The 17,216-nt window shown below is 37.4% G+C and overlaps 1 protein-coding gene across 1 annotated transcript in view; it reads right to left on the bottom strand.

Annotated features, from left to right (window-relative positions):
* Positions 1 to 720: 720 nt before the first annotated feature.
* The window catches only part of LOC150087942 (uncharacterized), a 61,641-nt gene continuing 45,145 nt past the window's right edge, over positions 721 to 17,216 (bottom strand). Inside the window, exons 3-4 of the mRNA XM_090369971.1 lie at positions 15,798 to 16,003; positions 721 to 1,445 (exon numbers count right to left, since the gene is read on the bottom strand). Of these exons, the coding sequence (XP_090226097.1) occupies positions 721 to 1,445; positions 15,798 to 16,003 (931 nt within the window). The remainder of the gene's footprint in view (positions 1,446 to 15,797; positions 16,004 to 17,216) is intronic.

Raw genomic sequence — 17,216 nt, 5'->3', positions numbered from 1 at the left:
ACCATGAGGTACTCCATTGTCTCCTCCCACACAACCTTCCTTTTATTTATAGCAGTAACATGCCCTTAATGCTGCACTGCTCCAATTTATATAGCAGTGTTTTCTTTGCAACAGTATGAAAAGCTTTTCTGAAATCCAAGTATATGATATTAAAATTTATTTTTTGAATCCAGTTCCTTTGTTACTTTATAATAGTATCCAATTAGACTGGTCAGTCAAGAATGCCCCTTAACAAGTCCATGATGTAACTGCAGTATAATTGCATTTCTTTCTAGATGGTCCTGCATTGCCTCTTTAACCAGTGATTCCATTAATTTTCCTGGATAAAATAATGGATCACTGTTCTGTTTTTTTTTCTAAAGTTCAAAATTCCTATTAAATGTATTGATCACTAAATATACAGTGTGTTTTAATTACAGTGCAGTATTAAATGTTTTTTGCCCTTCCCCACTGTATTGGGATTTTGGTTGTTTGTTTTTCCTACAACTTGATATGCTGACCAGGCTAGCTGGGTGGATAAAGTGCCTGCCTGGCAACCCAAAGGTCATGGGTTCGAATCCGGCGGGATCAAAGTAGAAAATGCAAACACCTTGGGAGGTGCAATATGGCCACAGAAGCCGATGCGCCAACAACTAACAAAAAATAAGAAAAAAAAAACAAAAAAAAACTTGATATTATGACTTATTTCAAATCACAAAGATTCTAAATTAAATTCTGTCATTATACTTCTTGTGTTGTTTCACTCAAACAAGCAGTGGGATCCTGTAGTTGCTTTTCTTCACTACTGATAGTTTCTATAGGAAGTTTAAAAATGTCATCACAAAAGTTGAAATATATACCATATGAATCTACTTGCTTTACCTTCATTTCGTACAACACGACCTTGTCTGTTTCTTTTGGCTTCCATAAAATATATAGACCAATGAAGATACTTCCAATTATGGTAGATCCAATCAACAGTGATGCCAGAACGACTTCATATGATGACCAGACATTTTTATTTCTCATAAGAAACCAAACAACAAAACATGCACTGTTCTCTAACAAAGTTATGGTTAAGAAAATTAAGGGACGTCTTTTCTCTTTCAGCTGAAACATAATGGGCCAATATATTATTGATGGCAACCCAAAGAGCACAAATACAAGAAGGAATACTCCAAGTCTGCACTTTTTTAAATGCCAGTTTTTAGAATTTTCATTCCCATGACTATTAATTGCTAATATAGTTATCCACACACTGACAGCTACACCATGAATAAAGCAAGGAAATACCATTAAACTACGAATGCGGTAAACAGCCATAGAGATTCCTACAATCCGTGAAGTGAAGATAGCTCCCCAACCACACACAGAAAAAATGGTGGCTAGAATTCCATCATCCTTTCTACGCACCGCAAGCAGCAAGGCACCAAGCGACAATGCCGAGGCAACTATGGGTTGAATTACTGTAAATAAAAAGAAAATATTTACCCTCTAATTTCAAAGTTGGTTACTGATAAATTTTTGAGACAGAACAAGAAGTTGAAAAATTACTAGTTGAACATACAAATTAAGTTGGTGCATTACATAATCTACACTTTTCACACCTTTTCTCAGTGCTGTACCTAGATATGGGCAGACCACGGGGTCACCCAGGGTCCAGGAATGTAGGGGTCCAAATTCCAATGATAGAAAGATAAATTAAAGTAGGTGGGATATTTTAAGTACTGTGAAATCTCTACCAGGAAAAAAGATGGAAAGGAAAGATAAAAGCTGTTGAAGCAGTATGATATTAGTTATGGGATATTACAGCTGCATTAAATGAAATAAAGGATCAGGCTAAAGGCAAAAATGCAAAATTGCAGTCTGAAATACAAGGCTTGTTAATAGAATTTACTTCTTTTAAATTTATTATAAGTGTAGTTGTTTGGTATGAAACATTGGGTATTATAAATAAAGTAAATAAAGCCATGCAAAGTAGTGAAATTGATATGAACACTAAAATTATATTGATAGAAGGTGGTCATAGTCAAATAAACAAATTCAGAACATCAGGATTTAAATTGTGTATGGATAAATCACACATTGAAACTGAGGTGGAAGTGCCGTCAGTGTTACCAGAAGTGAGAGTTTCTAGAAAAAAAAAACCACAAGGTTACCTAACGAAACTTCAGACGAATGTTCTATTGATCCAACCAAAAGGTTTGAAATGGAAATTTTTAGAATATTCTAAAAATTCTAAAATCTGGAGCTATATAATGATTGATGTAGCTATCGTTAGCTTACAAGAAAGATTTGATCAGACGAGTGAAATACTCTCGGCTTTTCATCTTATTCTAAAATCAGAAAACTTTATGAATTTATTTGAAAATGCTATAGAAATGGAATGTCAACACCTTGAAGGAATTCTCACTGGTGAAGACAGGAGCTGCAACATTGATGCTAAAGAGTAACACCTAGGGTCCTGAGCTGGATATCATCATTCTTCTCTTTCTTGCCTTCTTGGTGATTCCCTTCTACTTCTGACTCTCTCTCTCTCTCTCTCTCTCTCTCTCTCTCTCTCCCTCCCTCTTTCTCAGGGTAACATGGGAAATTTTTTTGGCTGGTGCAGCATAAGCCTCATGCTTCCTTGTACCATATGGCTAATAATAATAATAATAATCAAGAAATCCAATTTTTTTTTTTTTTTTAATGAAAACCCCAAACACGAGAGGTATTAGAACCTATGGTACGTAGTACCGTGCTTGGGTTAGAAGTTGAGAACACGAAAAGAGATATTTGTTGACATTAGACTTGAACTTTTGTAGACTGTAATTTTCAGGAAATATGTATGAAGGAAGGTTGTTCCAAAAAACGGCAGTTGAATGAATAAATGAGGAAGACAAAAAAAATTGGTTCTGTGAGTTTGAAGTTGGAAAGTAAATGGATATTGGATGATGGCGGTACGTGTTTGGACTGCTTTGAAAGAGAGAGCAGGAATTATAGAAGCCAATTCAGAAGAACAGTGCCCATGGAAGTATCTGTAGAAAAGGCATCCAGCACAAACAGTACGTCAATGAGACAGCAAGTGGAGAGACTCTATTAGAGATGAGTCATTAATTAACCTAACTGCCCTCTTCTGAATGGAATCTAGAAGCTTGAGAGAGGTTTTGGGGGCACCTCAGATGTGGGAACAATATTCCATGGTAGGGTGGATTTGCGATTTGTACAGAGAGAAAAACTGTTTGGAAGAAAAGTAACGCTGAGAGCGAAAGAGAAAAGCAAGTTTTTTAGATGCAGAGGAAGCAATATTTGTAATGTGTTTGTGCTAAGCGAGATTAGAAGTCAGGGTAATCCCCAAGAGAGACATATCATTTTGCCTAGAAATTGGAGTGTCACCAAAGATAAGCATAGGAGCAGGAGAACCCTTTTTGCAAGATATAAGACAAGACTGAGTTTTAGAAGAATTGAAATCAACTAAGTTGCCTTTGCCCCACTGGAGAATTACCTGGAATACAATGTGCTATCGTTGGCTAAACTATGGATAGGATTTTCAGTCAATGGAAGAAAGTCATTAATATACAATAGGAAAAGAGTGGGAGAAAGAACTGAACCTTGGGGGACACCAGCATTAGTGAAGTTAGAAGACAGAGAGCCATCAACCATCACCCTCAGTGAGCGATCAGAGAGAAAACTGGATACAAAAAACAGTTGGCAAACCATAAGATGGAAGGTTGTTTAGAAGACCTTTATGTCAAACAGATCGAAAGCCTTTGAGATGTCAAGAGAAACTGCTTGTGTTTCACTGAACTTTTCCATTGAATTTGTCCATAACTGAGTAACATAAGCCAGAATATTACCAGTGGATCGACACTGATGGAATCCATACTGGCGATCGTTGATCAAACGGAAGGTTTCTAGGTAGTTAAAGAGTTGGAGGTGAATTATTGATTTATTGTTGAATGTAAAGAATTGATTTCTCCATTACTTCAGAAAGAGTAGGAGTAATTGCAATGGGACGATAATTGGATGGGAGGGATTTGTCACCAGTTTTTAGGAACTGGCTGGATATGAGCAAATTTCCAAGCAGAAGGAAAAACACGTTTGGAATAAGAAAGTGAAAAAAAGGGGTCAAAGAACAGGAATAAGTTCAGGAGCACAGGTTTTGAGAACAAGTGGAGAAATACCATCAGGACCTGGAGCTTTCTGAGCATCAAGTTTCATCAAAATCCTTGTGACATCCTTTTGAAGGAAGACCACAGGAGGCATTGAATAGAGCTTGTTGGGAATGGTGGGAGGTGTTTTACCAAGATCATTAATACATGAGTTGGAAGAAAAATGGGATACTAGCAGGTCAGCTTTATCCTTGGCTGAAGGTACAACAGAACCATCTGGTTTTAACAGAGGTGGGAGCAGAGATGGGCAAAAGTTGTGACCAATAGCTTTGGCAAAGAGACCAGAATACTTAGCTAACATTAGAGCAAGAAGCAAGTTTTCTACTCTTGGCCTGTTTAAAATCTAGTCTCGACTGATTAATAACTGCTTTACAATCATTGCGAGCTTTGGTGTAGGTAGAAAATGAAACTGAAGAATTGGAAACAAGCCAATTACGATACACAACATTCTTCTCTTGAACAGCCTTAGCACATTTATTGGAAAGCCAAGGTTTGGATAAAGGACGAGATTTTAAAGTGGAGTGTGGAATAAAGGATTCCATTCCTACAAGAATAATTTCACTGACACAATCTGAGCAAACATTGACATCAGAAGTTTTGAAACAGTAATCCGACCAAGGAAAAGAAGAAAAGAAATCTTGCAGGTCATCCCATTTTGCATTCTTGTAATGCCAAACAACACAAGGTTGGGAATAGCCATGAGATAAAGGCTCCATTGGAGAAGAGACAATCACCAAGTTGTGATCTGAAGTGCCTAAAGGACCTCTCACTTCGACCGTGTACTTAGAAGGGTTGTTTGTGAGAAAAAGATAAAGCATGTTGGCTGTATGACTAGGATATTCTGGTAGATAAATGAACAATCCATGCAAGGTCATTACTAATTGCAAAAGCCTCAGCATCTCGACCAGCTGGGTCGGTGTGACTTGAAAATGACAGCCAGCTGGAGTTGTGAACATTAAAATCACCAAGGAAAATTACCCCACTGATAGGAAAGTTGGAATGGAGAAAGTCAAGTTGCAAAGAGTGGAAGTCAAAGAGCTCCAAATGATTAGTAGAGTTGGGAGAATGGTAAAACAACAGATGAATTTGACAGAAAAAGGGAGAGAGATTTTAAGCCAGAGAAGATCAAAAAGAGGGGATTCCAAATTACCAAATCTCTGTCAGGGAATATCGGAATGGACATATGCACAAGTGTCACCTATGAGGTGAAAGGAATCATACAGAAAATAATTTGGGCAACTGAGATGAGCAGTAGTTGAATCAACCGATAACTGAGTTTCTGTCAGAAAAAGTACATGGGGTTTGGTAGACTGCAAGTGGAAATGGACATTGTTGAGATTAGAATTGAGACCATGTATATTCTTGAAATGAACTAAGAAGTGTTTGGGAGGTTTAGATCTTTTTGCAGATAAGTTAGCTCTATTAGTTTGACAATTCATGGTGTATTCAATAGTAAGAAAAAGTTGGGTGACATGCTGTATGAAGTAATGAAATTTTTGGATATGGCGTACACATGGTAAGAATATACTCAGATCCTTGACATAATGTGGTCTCGACAATGTCTCCTCCATACACACTACTCGGACTCCCTCTAGTCACTATCTGGCAGAGTAGAGGTAGCAAGATTATACACTAGCTGATCCGGAAGCCTGCTAAAGAGTTACCAATAGGTTTGGTCCAGTGTACTAACTAGTGGCCCACGTGCAAACTCTGTTTTAGAGCTGTACCCTTGAAATGTAAGTAAGATTAGATCTTGCCATGATGTCCATCATAACCTCAAAAGTCATCAGTCATACTGCATGATGGAAGAGATGGGGAGGGAAGAGTTGACCGGAACTTAGCTCTGGAAACTAAAGATGGGTTCCACCACTAGAAGGCTCCAATAAACAAAGTCGTGGTATTGCACCAATTGATGAGAGTCATCTACCACCTATTTGCAGCATGTTTTAAAAGGAAAAAAGGCGAGGTAAAGAAAGCCAACAAGAGAACGACGAGAAACATCGGATAACTTACGTGGAAAATTAGTTTCCCGGTACGGCATTCTAGTGCTGCTCACTCGGTAAACAGATGGTAGGTGTTATCGGTCTGGAGCAAAGTCGAGAATGTTATATTGATTGACAGATAGGCATGGCAAACGATGTACTGATTTGTGCGCAAACAGAACACACGATAACATCGGTTTAGTATCACTTTAGTAACACTCAGAAACATTAATCATAACTTGCCCTAATGAAAACTTTCCATAATGGTGAAAAAAGGTCAGGTTACCCCCACTTGAATCCCATGGGAGCTTGAACCCCTCCCGAAGTGGAGGGGGTAACCTAACCTTTTTTCTTTAGAATCACAGTCATATTTAGAAATACATTCAATTTTATTTTCCTTACAAATTTCTTCCATCTTTAAAAGATTCATCGTTGCTATTACCTGTTTACCGCTCATCACAAAACTATTATGCACAGTTCTCTACTCATAAATACACATTATAATGCCAACCAATGACTACACAGTAGCTTGTCGTCTTTCTTGCCCACCACCAATCATTTCATCGATTGCCACGCAGACTTGTCAATCAATATATTCTTCTCAATTTCGGCTCCAGACCAATAACACCTACTGTCTGTTTACCAAGTGAGCAGCACTAAAGTCCAGTGTCAGGAAACTAATTTTCCGCGTAAGTTATCCAACATTTCTCATCGTTCTGGTGTTGGCTTTCTTTACCTTAGCCAGAAAAAAATTTAGTTGCTTTGAATTATTGACATTTATTCAAGAAAAAAAAAAAATTTAGTTGAATTATATACAAAAATCATAATTTCTCTTCAGATATTAATATTGCCAATTACAGTTGTGTCTGGAGAGAAATTTTTCAAAACTCAAAAAGAGTTAAAACATATTCACGAGCAACAATTCACCAAGACAACATCCTTCCTATTTTACAACTGCCATTATGTCAATAGAACAAGATGTACTAAAAGATAAAAAAAAATATCAAAAACATGTCATAGACAATTTATGTCAAGTAAATATCTTGAGGTAATGATGTGAAAACTTAAGTTTATATAAACAATGTATACTAGTCGTTAAAATTTAAATAAATAAAGATTTGAATAATTTCTGATGTTTCCTTTATTTTTCAATTTTATGAATTCTACCTTTAATTTTTGCAACTTCTGCCAGCCCCAGATGAATATTTTACCCAGGGCTGGCAGAAGTCTAGGTATGGCACTACCTTTCCTATAAAGCTAAGTAGGCAGTGGTGTGCCCACAACTGAAGAGTATATTCTAAATAAGCCAAGGGTTTTGAAGCAACTTAGTCATATTTGGTAATCCTACAGAAGCATCTGCCAGGAATGATGTTAGACTTTCAAATTTTACCCTACGAGTGATAATACAAAATGACTGAGTATCTAGAAGACAAGTAAAATTAACCATATTCTGTTTGAAATAGTCTCTAAAACTAAATGAGAGCATTTGATCAGATCACAGCTTCACTCATGACCAAGTCTGGCACCAGTGATGTAGATTACACATTAATGAGTATCAAAGCAACAGTCTAGTCAGAATGCTTGTGAGTAGCTTCAGACATCTTCATAGATGGGGGAGGCAGCCAAACCTGGTGTTTGAGTCCTGGGACACCTATATGCATAATGCACTCTGAAGAAGAATACATTATGCTTGATGCTGTTTAGTTTTTTTTGTTTCTCTCTCTTATTAAGGTAAGTTGCTACTTGTCATTTCATCTTATTAGCATTAGCAGAGGCATATGATGCAAGAAAGCAAGCTTATGCAACATCAGCCAAAAAAAAAAAAAAAAAAACCCTCCCATTTCACCCTTCCATTCATTTCAAATGCCTGTCCAGCTCAGCCTTAAATTTATTTAGGCTATTAACTTCCACAAAAGATGTTCCACCGATCAACTACATGCTGGCTAAAGGCAAATTTCTGCACATCTATTCTACAACTGTCTTTCCTCAATTTGAATCTATGCCCCCTCAGGTTCTTACACTAAGCAAGAAAAGAATCCCATCAGCATTCAGCTTGTTCAACCCATTCAAGGCCTTATACACCTCACTCAGATCACCCCACAGGTGCCTATTCTCCAGGTGCTGCAATTTGCAGAATTTAAGCCTTTCTTGGTAAGAGCATCCCTTTGTTCCGCTCACTAATCTTGTTGCCCCTTCTTTTACTCGTTCTAGCAACTCTACATCCTTCCTAAAATGAGGCATCGAGACCTGTACACAGTACTCTAGGTGTGGCCTGTCCATTGCCTTGTACAACGGGATAATCACTTCCCTGTCCCTACTAGCAAAATTCCTATATAGGAATTTTGCTAAATTTTGTTAAATTATCACTGTCCCTTCCTGTCTCTGCTAGCAAAATTCCTATATATATAGGAATAGCAAAATAGCTAGCAAAATTCCTATATATATAGGAATTTTGCTAGCAGAGACAGGAAGGGACAATGATTATCCATGGCAGCCTGTTTGCTCTGCTCAGCGAACTTCATATTTGCCTGCACAATTACCTCCTAGTCTTTGTCACTTTTCATTTCCGTGAGTGTAGTACCACAAAGTTGGTATATTTCTCTTGGGTTATTGCTACCCACATGCAGTACTTAGCATTTGTCAATGTTAAACTTCATTTGCCCAACTTATCTCAATCCAGTTGGAGTAGCATACTGTCTTTACTGTCGTTAACAACCCTGCCAACCTTTGTATCATCTGCGAACTTGGACATTAATCCTGATATACCTTCACCAATATCATTGATAAATATACAAAACAACAATGGGCCCAACACCAAACCCTGGGGAACTCCACTAATAACATTTGACCACGAAGAGCAGTGTCCATTGATTACCACTCTCTCTCATCTCCCACCAACCATCCCTTTATCCATAGCAGCAATTTGCCTCCAATGCCACACTGCTCCAATTTGTGCAACAGTCTTCCATGTCCAACAGTATCAAAAGACTTTCTAAGATCCAAATATATGATATCAAAATTATTCTCTGCATCCAGTTCCTTTGTGACCACATCATAGTATCCAATCAAATTGGTCAGACAAGACTTCCCATATGCTGTGTCCGAGCTATAACTGAAGTCTTGTCTAGATGATCCTGCAGTGCTTCTTTAACCAATGCCTCCATTAATTTCCCTGGAACTGAAGTTAAACTAACAGGTCTGTAATTTCTTGTGTCCCCCTTTGATCCTCCTTTGTGAACTGGGTCACATTTGCACTTCTCCAGTCTATGGTTACCTCCCCTGAGTCTAAGGAAGCTGTCATAATTATGGCTAAGGGTTTGCTTACTTCCTTTGCTGCCTCTTTTAATATAACTGGATAGATCTCGTCCACCCCAGGTACCTTTTTTATGTTTATCTTCAACAATTTCTCCTCCACTTTACTCTCAGTTATTACAAGATTATCTAGCTTACTGCCAGAGTTTAATACACCTCTGGCATTCTCCTCCCTGAATAACTCCTCATGTGTGAATGTAGATGCAAAATACTCATTCAGTTTATCAGCTACCTGAGCATGATCATCAATAATCAACCCATCTATGTTAAGTGGTCCAAAGTTATCCCTTTGATATGTCTCTTCCATGCTTTGTAAATTGGTAACTAAGATTGCATATCCATAAAATTGCAATAACGCAAACCATAATTCACATAACATAAATTTTTTGGTATTAAAAAAAAAAAAACATGCTGTAATGAACTATGCTATAAGAGGGCTAGGTGCAATTTTGCTGTAAATAAACAAGTTATTTTTTAATCATCTTCAGATGTTGTCAGGTTTGGGGCACATTAGTAACTTAGACCATATTGTGGCACTATGTACTATGTCTACAGAAATGTGAGATCATAAGCTGAAAAACTCAGAGTAACTTTTGGGGGTAACTCTAATCTCTCTCTCTCTGTCTGTCTGAGACCACCTAACTACAGCCTCAATTGAGAGGCCTTTAGAAATTCCTCCAGTCCCGCACAGGACTTGACCCCAAAATTCTTACAATGAGTGATAAGGGTAAAACCACTGTACTTTTGCAGTATCATGGAGGACTACATTTCAATATTGTTCAAGGTTTAGGCCTAAATGGTTATCTAATGAACTAATGAGACTCGTAACAGAGAAGAAAAATGCATGGGATGCATATAAATTTTCAAGCGACTCAGAAGCCTATGTCAGATATAAGCTAGTCTGTAATCAGGTCACAAAGGAGGTTAGGCAGGTGAAGGCAGATTACAAGAAATCCTTGGCAAAAGATACTAAGAAAAACAGCAAGGATTTCTTTACTTATATAAACTCTAAAAGGAAGAGGATGAATCTGATTGGTCCACTTGACATCGATGGTTCGAGTGTTGATGATCCTGCTCAGATAGCAAACAAACTGAATGAGTATTTTGCATCTACATTCACACATGAGGAATTATTAAGGTTTGAAAATGGCAGAAGGTTATTAAATTGTAGCAGGATACTTAATGATTTTGTAATAACTGAAAGCAAAGTGGAGGAGAAATGGTTGAAGTTAAACATAAGAAAAGCACCTGGGGTGGATGGGATCTATCCAGTTATATTAAAGAAGGCGGCAAAGCAACTAAGCAAACCCTTAGCCATAATCATGAGAGCATCCTTGGACTCAGGGGAGGTTCCCATGGACTGGAGATGTGCAAATGTATCCCCAATTCACAAAGGGGGATCGAAGGGTGACACAAGTAATTACAGACCAGTTAGTTTAACTTGTGTTCCGGGTAAAATGATGGAGTCACTGGTTAAAGATGCATTGCAGGATCATCTAGACAAGACTGCAGCAATAATTCAGACACAGAATGGGTTTGTTAAGGGAAAGTCTTGTCTGACAAATTTGATAGGATATTATGATGTGGTTACAAAGGAACTGGATGCAAAAAATAATTTTGATATCATATATTTGGATTTCAGGAAAGCTTTTGACACTGTTGAACATGGAAGACTATTGTACAAATTGGAGCAGAATGGTATTAAGGGTAAGTTGCTACAATGGATAAAAGGATGGTTAAGTGGGAGAAGACAGAAGGTGGTAATCAATGAGTGCTGCTCTTCGTGGACTAATGTTATTAGTGGAGTCCCACAGGGTTCGGTATTAGGTCCACTGTTGTTTTGTATATTTATCAATGATATTGATGAAGGTATATCAGGCTTAATGTCGAAGTTTGCAGATGATACAAAGGTTGGCAGGGTTGTTAATGACAGTAATGGCAGTGTGCTACTGCAACAGGATCTAGATAATTTGGGCAGATGGGCTAAGAAGTGGCAACTGAAGTTTAACCCTGACAAATGCAAAGTACTGCATATGGGTAGAAGTAACCCCAGAGAAACGTACCAACTGTGTGGTACTACGCTTAAGGTGGTAGAAAATGAATAAGACCTGGGAGTAATTGTGCAGTCAGATATGAAATTTTTTGAGCAATGCAGACAGGCTGCCAGGGCAGGTCATGGGGTTTTGTCAATGATATATAGGAATTTTGCTAGCAGGGAGAAGGTGGTGATTGTCCCTCTGTATAAGGCAATGGTCAAGCCACTCCTTGAGTACTGCGTACAGGTCTGGAGTCCTCATTTTAGGAAGGATGTAGATTTACTTGAGCGTGTACAGAGAAGGGCAACAAGATTGGTGAGGGGAATGAAGGGATCCTCTTGATTGGTGAGGGGAATGAAGAGGCCACAACTTGAGTACTGTATACAGGTTTGGAGGCCTCATTTTAAGGGGGATGTAGAGCTGCTGGAACGAGTACAGAGAAGGGCAACAAGATTAGTGAATGGAACAAAGGGTTGCTCTTACGAAGAAAGGCTTAAGTTTTGCAAATTGCAGTGGCTGGAGACTAGGCACCTGCGCAGTGATCTGATTGAGGTGTATAAGGCCTTGAATGGGTTGAGCACGCTGAATTCTGATGGGATCCTTCCACTTGTTCAGATTACGAACCTAAGGGGGCATAAATTCAAATTAAGAAAAGACAGATGTAGAATATATGTGCGGAAATTTGCCTTTAGCCAGCGGGTGGTTAATTGCTGGAACAAACTTCCATCTGTCGTTGTGGAAGTTGATAGGTTGAATAAATTTAAGGAGGAACTGGACAGGCATTTGGAGGGAATGGTGTGATTTTTTTTTTTTTTTTTTTTGGCTGATGCTATATAAGCTCATACACTTGCTTTCTTGCATCACATGCCACTACTACTACTACTACTACTACATTAAAGTAAGTGCACATTGCCTTGACACTATTTAGCTGGCTCAGAGCAATAAGAATGCAAGAACAACAGTTTTTTTTTTGTCTTGCTAATTACAGCAAGACAAAATAAATGCAGATTTATTTTGTCTTGCTGTAATTAGCAAGACAAAATTATTTGTCTTGAGAATTATTGAGAATTATTTCCCACAAAGATCTTGCTCCACCCCAAGATCTATGTGGGAAATAATTCTCTTCTCTCATTTTATAAAGTGAGGAAACATATCTGTAAGGAGTCCTCGGCCTGTGGTTTGCCCCCAGCAGTTCAATCTGGGTGAGATTCGCTGCTTTGATTCAGTACCCCAGAACTCAGTCCAGGCCTCTGATTTTTCCTTTTATGATGTTGTATAGGCTTGCTTCCTTGCATCATTTGCCAGTTCTAATAATCTGTGCACCCTTTTGTGCACGATTTATGAAAAGAAGCTCTATTCTCAAAAGACAAGTTTAAGTCAATTAAAAGCACAATTTCATGTTTTGCCTAGTAAAACTTTGGCTACCTTTCAAGGATGAATCACCAGCACTAAAATCTGTTGACATGTGGTGACAGTGAATGTAGCCAGGGTTAAAAGTCATAATGAAGTTTTTCTGGCTGCTAGCCAATTTCATCTTTTAAAAGACAATTTTCCTTAAACAGATGGTCAACCATGCCAGAAACTTTTATAAACTTTTTGTACAAATTCATTCACTCACTTGTTTACATTCTAAAGTCCCATATTAAGGAAGAGTTATCACAGGAATGCGAGAAACAAATGAACCGTATTTGTGATGTCAGCCTATTTCTTTTCTCCATAGACAAAGTTGGATTCCTGTTCTTGTGTTCTAATTGCTACAAAGTCAATTATAACACAAGAACAAAAATGCATGGAAGAAACATTTTTTTCTCGTAAGTTATTCATTTCCTTCAGGAATGCGGCATTCTGTGATACTGATTATAACTATCAAAAAATCAGCTTATGCTTCACTTTTAAAATATCTTTTGTATTAGATTATACTGTTTGGTTTTTGCAATCATTCATGAAACTACTTACTACTGCAACTATTTTAGTAACTTAGACCATATGAAATTCAACATGAAATGTTGAGGAGGCTTCCATCCTGAAATTGATTCATAATGGCTGTGGTTTTCCTTTTTAATGGCCTCTGTAGCCAAGTGGTGAGGAGTAGTATTTGTTGTTGTTTGTTATTTGGTTGTTATTAGCAACTAAGGGAATATTGCTCCGGGAATATGCAGTGGTCATTCCCTAACTTTTCCGCATCCTCCGTATTTGGTGGTGACTGGCTCGAACCCCGGTCTAATCAAGAAGCGTGTGCTACGCACTGCTGCTCCTTCCCACCTGGCTATGGAGGCACCTCAGGAGTTGTAGTGCAGTAGCACATGCTCTTTGAGTAGACCAGGGTTCAAGCCCCTGAATGCTAAATATGGTCAATCTGGCAACCTGCTCTGGACCAGCATGGCAGATTATGGTCCATTTTCCTCAACATGAATTGTTGAGGAGGCTTCAATCCTGCAGTGATTTGATAATGGCTGCAGTTTACCTTTTTTTTTACTACTAGTACTAATAATAATAATAGTTTGTTGTTGGAAACAGTTATTCCCACTGAATAGAATTTAAAAACTGTCCAAGACCATTGTATTTATCTTTCCAAAAGAAAAACCCTTCCCTTTGGCCTTTATGATAGTTACATCTGAGTAAATCTGACATCAATACACTGATCACTGCCATTGGTTCTTTCATCTGCAAAATTCTTAACACATAAAGAGTCACTACTGATAATCAGTGACTATTGCTTTCTATTGCTGCCTCTCTAACATGCTGGTGTAGTAAACAGTCATCAAATAAATTCACAAAATTCCTGCTACTATGTGACTGACCAACCTACAAGTTCCTTACAATATCCATGAGGCCTGATGTAGCCAAGTAGTCAGGAGTGCGAGTACCATAGTACAAGCTCTTTGAATGGACCGGGGTTCAAGCCCGTGACACTGCTAAATATGATTAATATTTGTATTGATTGATTTATTGTAAACTCCACTGACCTGGTGGTCATGCCGGAGTATAAACAAGAGGTTTTTTTTTTTTTTTTTTTTATAAAAAAAAAATTCCTCATTATAAAATATTTTAATTTGCTAGCACGCTATTTGTCTGTATAGTTATTCTTTATACACATTACATCCCTAACTCAGGGGCTCACATCTGGTGAGTATGGGCTTGGCAAACCCAAGGTCCTGAGCTTGATATCATCATTCTTCTCTTGGTGATTCCTTTCTACTTCTCTCTCTCAAGGTAACTTGGGGAATTTTTTTTGCCTGGCAGCATAAGCCTCAGGTTTCCTTGCACCATATGGCTTATAATAATAATAATAATACATTGGTACTCCCATTTTTGTTTTTCTAGTGCTTATGGTGATGCCAAAGTGACTCAACATTGCACTGCACGCTCAAGTCGACTAGGTGTACTTTGATTCTACGTGCTTCTTCAATAAGAGCATAATTCCCTCCTACCATCCTCTTCTCACACACTTTACTTCTCATATTCAGATTCTTCACCCCTTACATCTGAATTATACCATGACTCCAACATCCCTGCAATGTCCGTGTTTGATGACTTAACCAGTACTTTAAATTCATCAAATTTATTTACTATGCTCCTAGTATAGTATACAAACAAGTATATATGCATCTGTTTTTACTCTTAGTAATCCTAACACAGCTGTGTATTTGCCCTCCCAACAGGCCTTATAATCATCCCAGACTCCTGAATGTTCCAACAGGAGCTGCAATCACTTACAGAATCATTTACACCTCTGCCTGTGGCTGCTATTAGTCTGTGTATCCTCCCCTCCCATGCTAGCAGTTTTCCGACTCACCTAACATTGCCTCAATAGCATCAGCAAATATTGTTGCACTCTTTCGATTTAAGGGTATCCCATCCCTGTAAAAATAGTCTCTCCTGTTAACAAGCACAGCCCACACTGAGAAAATTCTACCTCGTGAGCCTTACACAGTCTCTCCAAGGGTGGATTGATTGACAAGCTCTGTTCATGTACTCCTTCCTATTCTGTTTAGATACTATTCCAGAGACTTTTAAATTTAATCCTAACTCATGACTTTTTTATTAAGGAAATCCTCAGATCTCCTACTCGTAATGTATTGTATATATTACTACCAATATCTACAACAATGTGTCTTTAAAAGATAACTGCTCTAAACATCAAATTTAGTCCCTGGCAGACATATACACTTGTCCTTTTCCAGCTGTCCTTTGATGTTTTAAATTATTATTTGATATTTTAAATTGTTTCATATCCAAATATTTTTGCTTTAAGAAAACATAATTCGCTAAGCATCAGCTATTACCAAGAGTTTAATGTGTTATGTGTAATTTATACAACTTTCCATACTCACATGATTTTGCTTCAGGTTGATATTCCATTGATTGAATGAGAATAAAGACTTGAAGTAGTAGCTGCAACAAACCTGCATATAAATTTTCAAAAAAATCTAGAACTGAAGACTCCTGTTCTAAGATTAGAAGCTGATTTTTCTCTTCTCCAGTAGTAGCTCTTTTACTAAACACTTTAGGGGTAACGAAATGCAAGGCATCCACATGGCTGTCAAAATTAATATTGAACAAGGATATTAATTATTTAGTGAATGACAAAAGGGAAGTTGATAAATAGGAAAATATTCAAATATGAATTCAAAATCAAATTAATGCTGATACAGAAGAATTATTCTCACACATTGGAAATGGGACACTGTGTGAAGAAGTAATAAATATTCAAAACAATTTTTTTAAAAAAACAATTGATTGTGCTCTTGTGTTATTAAAAAACAATTGAAAAAATTGTTTGTATTGTATTGTACAAAGGGCACTCCAAAACTTTTGCAAATGATGTTAAATAATAAAAAATAAATAGTACCATTAAAGTCTACATTTTTCATTTACCCTGAATGCCAAGTTTCATAAAAATCCTTCAAATAGTTACTGAGGGTGCGATTCTGTTGACAAGGTGCTTGTTTTTTTTTAAAGATCGCGTAATGAGATTAATTGTCAAAGTTTATACTTGATGATTTTCTATTATTTTAAATTGAATCTAACTGTTAAAGAATCCCATGAAAGGTTAGTAAATGCTTTAGGGGGATCAAGCACCATCAATTAGGACAATTTTTAATTGGTTCCATGAATTTAAATTTGGAAAAGACAATTTTGAAGAAATGCATCTTGCTCAGGGAGGTCATCAACTGACCATCACACCTGAAAATAATCGAGCTGGTATTATTTTTACTGAGAGAAGATCAAGATTTATTTTTCAGCAGTTAGAGAAAGATGTGGACATTCAATCAGCAGCAATTAATACCATCAATAATGATAATTTAAAGTACAGGAATCTTGTTAGCAGATGGTTGCCTCACAGCTTGAATGATAATCAAAAAGTTGCTCGTGTTGAATGGTGCCATTTCTTGCTTAAAAAAAAGTTTGATGAAGGCAAATCCAAGGCTGCTTTATGATATTGTTACAGGTGATGAAACTTAGATATACAATTTTGATCCAGTAACAAAGCAACAATCAACCATTAGTGCTCTCAAATGACTCCCTCCACCCAAGAAAATTTGCCAAACCAGAAGTGTCAGAAAACAAATAGTTATTTGTTTCTTCAGAAAAAGCAGATTTTTAGATATATGTACTGTATTGTAAAGCCAGAAGATCGAAAGACTGTCACCAGTGAGTGGTATACTACTAAATGTCTGCCTGAAGTGTTTGAAAAAAATCATTCAAAATAGACCCAAAAAACAACTTAAAGGAATCTTGATTTGCCATGA

This window comes from Mastigoproctus giganteus, chromosome 3 (assembly GCF_048544385.1).
Source record: "Mastigoproctus giganteus isolate SK-2022 chromosome 3, ASM4854438v1, whole genome shotgun sequence".
In the NCBI taxonomy this organism is placed as follows: Eukaryota; Metazoa; Arthropoda; class Arachnida; order Uropygi; family Thelyphonidae; genus Mastigoproctus; species Mastigoproctus giganteus.
This window is presented reverse-complemented; position numbering and strand designations above follow the sequence as displayed.